This window comes from Aplysia californica, unplaced genomic scaffold, assembly GCF_000002075.1.
Source record: "Aplysia californica isolate F4 #8 unplaced genomic scaffold, AplCal3.0 scaffold01148, whole genome shotgun sequence".
In the NCBI taxonomy this organism is placed as follows: Eukaryota; Metazoa; Mollusca; class Gastropoda; order Aplysiida; family Aplysiidae; genus Aplysia; species Aplysia californica.
Window position 1 is genome coordinate 45054 of NW_004798418.1, and position 2020 is coordinate 47073.

The 2020-nt window shown below is 44.5% G+C and overlaps 1 protein-coding gene across 1 annotated transcript in view; it reads left to right on the plus strand.

The window, feature by feature from the left end:
* Nucleotides 1–2020, plus strand: part of LOC106010959 (voltage-dependent calcium channel type D subunit alpha-1) — a gene marked incomplete at its 5' end in the record, with an annotated part of 65252 nt that overhangs the window by 33059 nt on the left and 30173 nt on the right. Inside the window, 1 exon segment of the mRNA XM_035973339.1 lies at nt 1578–1856. Within this exon segment, the coding sequence (XP_035829232.1) occupies nt 1578–1856 (279 nt within the window).

Consider the following 2020-nt stretch of genomic DNA (forward strand, 5'->3'; position numbering starts at 1 on the left):
CACTTACAGGTAATAACTTACCATTGTTTTGCTGTCAGTCTCTCTCTGTGACAATCAGACAGCTGCAGTGAAGGATGTACCATTGATTGACTGCCAGTCGCTGTCTTTGAGTATAATCAATCTTATACTTGATCAATTCTGTATTGCTGATCCTTGACAATCAATCACTGACTGGAAATCATTGACGATCAATCACTGACTGGAAATCATTGACGATCAATCACTGACTGGAAATCATTGAGAATCAATCGCTGACTAGAAATCATTGACATGACCAGAAATCATTGACAATCAGTCGTTGAAAAGAAATCTTTGACAATCCGTGACTGTCATTCGATGTTACGGTATGTCAAAATTTCAAAAAGACAAAAATCAGGTTTGGTGTAGAGTTTGATGAGACAAATAGATTGGTCCTTGTCTCCTCCTTTTTGTTAGAATAGTAACAACTGACCCATATATGACATACGACAATCATGTGACAACTGACCCGTGTGACATACGACAATCATGTGACAACTGACCCGTGTGACATACGACAATCATGTGACAACTGACCTGTGTGACATATGACAATCATGTGACAACTGACCCATGTGACATAGGACAATCATGTGACATAGGACAATCATGTGACATAGGATGATCATTTGACATAGGACAATCATGTAACATACATGTGACAGCTGACCCTTGTGACATAGGACAATCATGTGACAAAGGACAATCATATGACATACGACAATTACATGACAAGTGACCCGTGGGACATTGCGTGTGCCACTGACCTGTGTGACGACTGACCTATATGAAATACGACAAATCATGTGACAACTGACATGTGTGACAGACGACAATCAAGTGACAACTGACATGTGTGACAGACGACAATCATGTGACAACTGACATGTGTGACAGACGACAGTCATGTGACAACTGACATGTGTGACAGACTACAATCAAGTGACAACTGACATGTGTGACAGACGACAATCAAGTGACAACGGACCCATGTGACATACGACAATCAAGTGACAACGGACCCATGTGACATACGACAGTAACGTGACAACTGACCTGTGTGACATACGACAATCATGTAACATAGGACAATGATGTAACGTTGGACAATCATGTGACATACGACAAGTACATGACAACTGATCAGTGTGACATTACGTGACAACTGACCTGTGTGACATACGGCAATCATGTAACATAGGACAATGATGTAACATAGGACAATCATGTGACATAGGACAAGTACATGACAACTGATCAGTGTGACATTACGTGGCAACTGACCGGTGTGACATACGACAATCATGTGACGACTGACCCGCGTGACATACAAAAATCATGTGACAACTGACCAGTGTGACATACAAAAATCATGTGACAACTGACCCACGTGACATACGACAATCATGTGACGACTGACCAGTGTGACATACAAAAATCATGTGACAACTGACCAGCGTGACATTGTGTGACATACGACAATCATGTGACAACTGACCAGTTTGACATACAAAAATCATGCGACGACTGACCCCCGTGACACGTTCTGTCTGTCCCAGGTGTTTGGCAGGATCAAACTGGACTACGAAACCCAGATCCAGCCCAACAATCACTTCCAGACGTTTGCCCATGCGGTGCTGGTGTTGTTCCGCTCGGCGACGGGCGAGGCCTGGCAGGACATCATGCTGGCGTGCTCGGGCAAGGACGACGTCCTGTGTGACCCCTCGGCCGACCCCGCCGCGGGCTACAAGGCCAACAGCACCGGGCCGCCGCCCTCCTGCGGCAACGACTTTGCCTACTTCTATTTCATCACCTTCTACTTCCTCTGCTCTTTCCTGGTGAGTTGTGGGAAGAGTTGTTCTGCACTTGCGAAACTAATAGGTCACATCAGATTTGAGGTGTTACTAGAGAGCTTTGTTTTTTTTGTTTTTGTAAAGTGTTTTACGGCTCTCGCAACTGCATAAGGTCATATGAGCGCGCGGGACACACCTAATATTTTCAG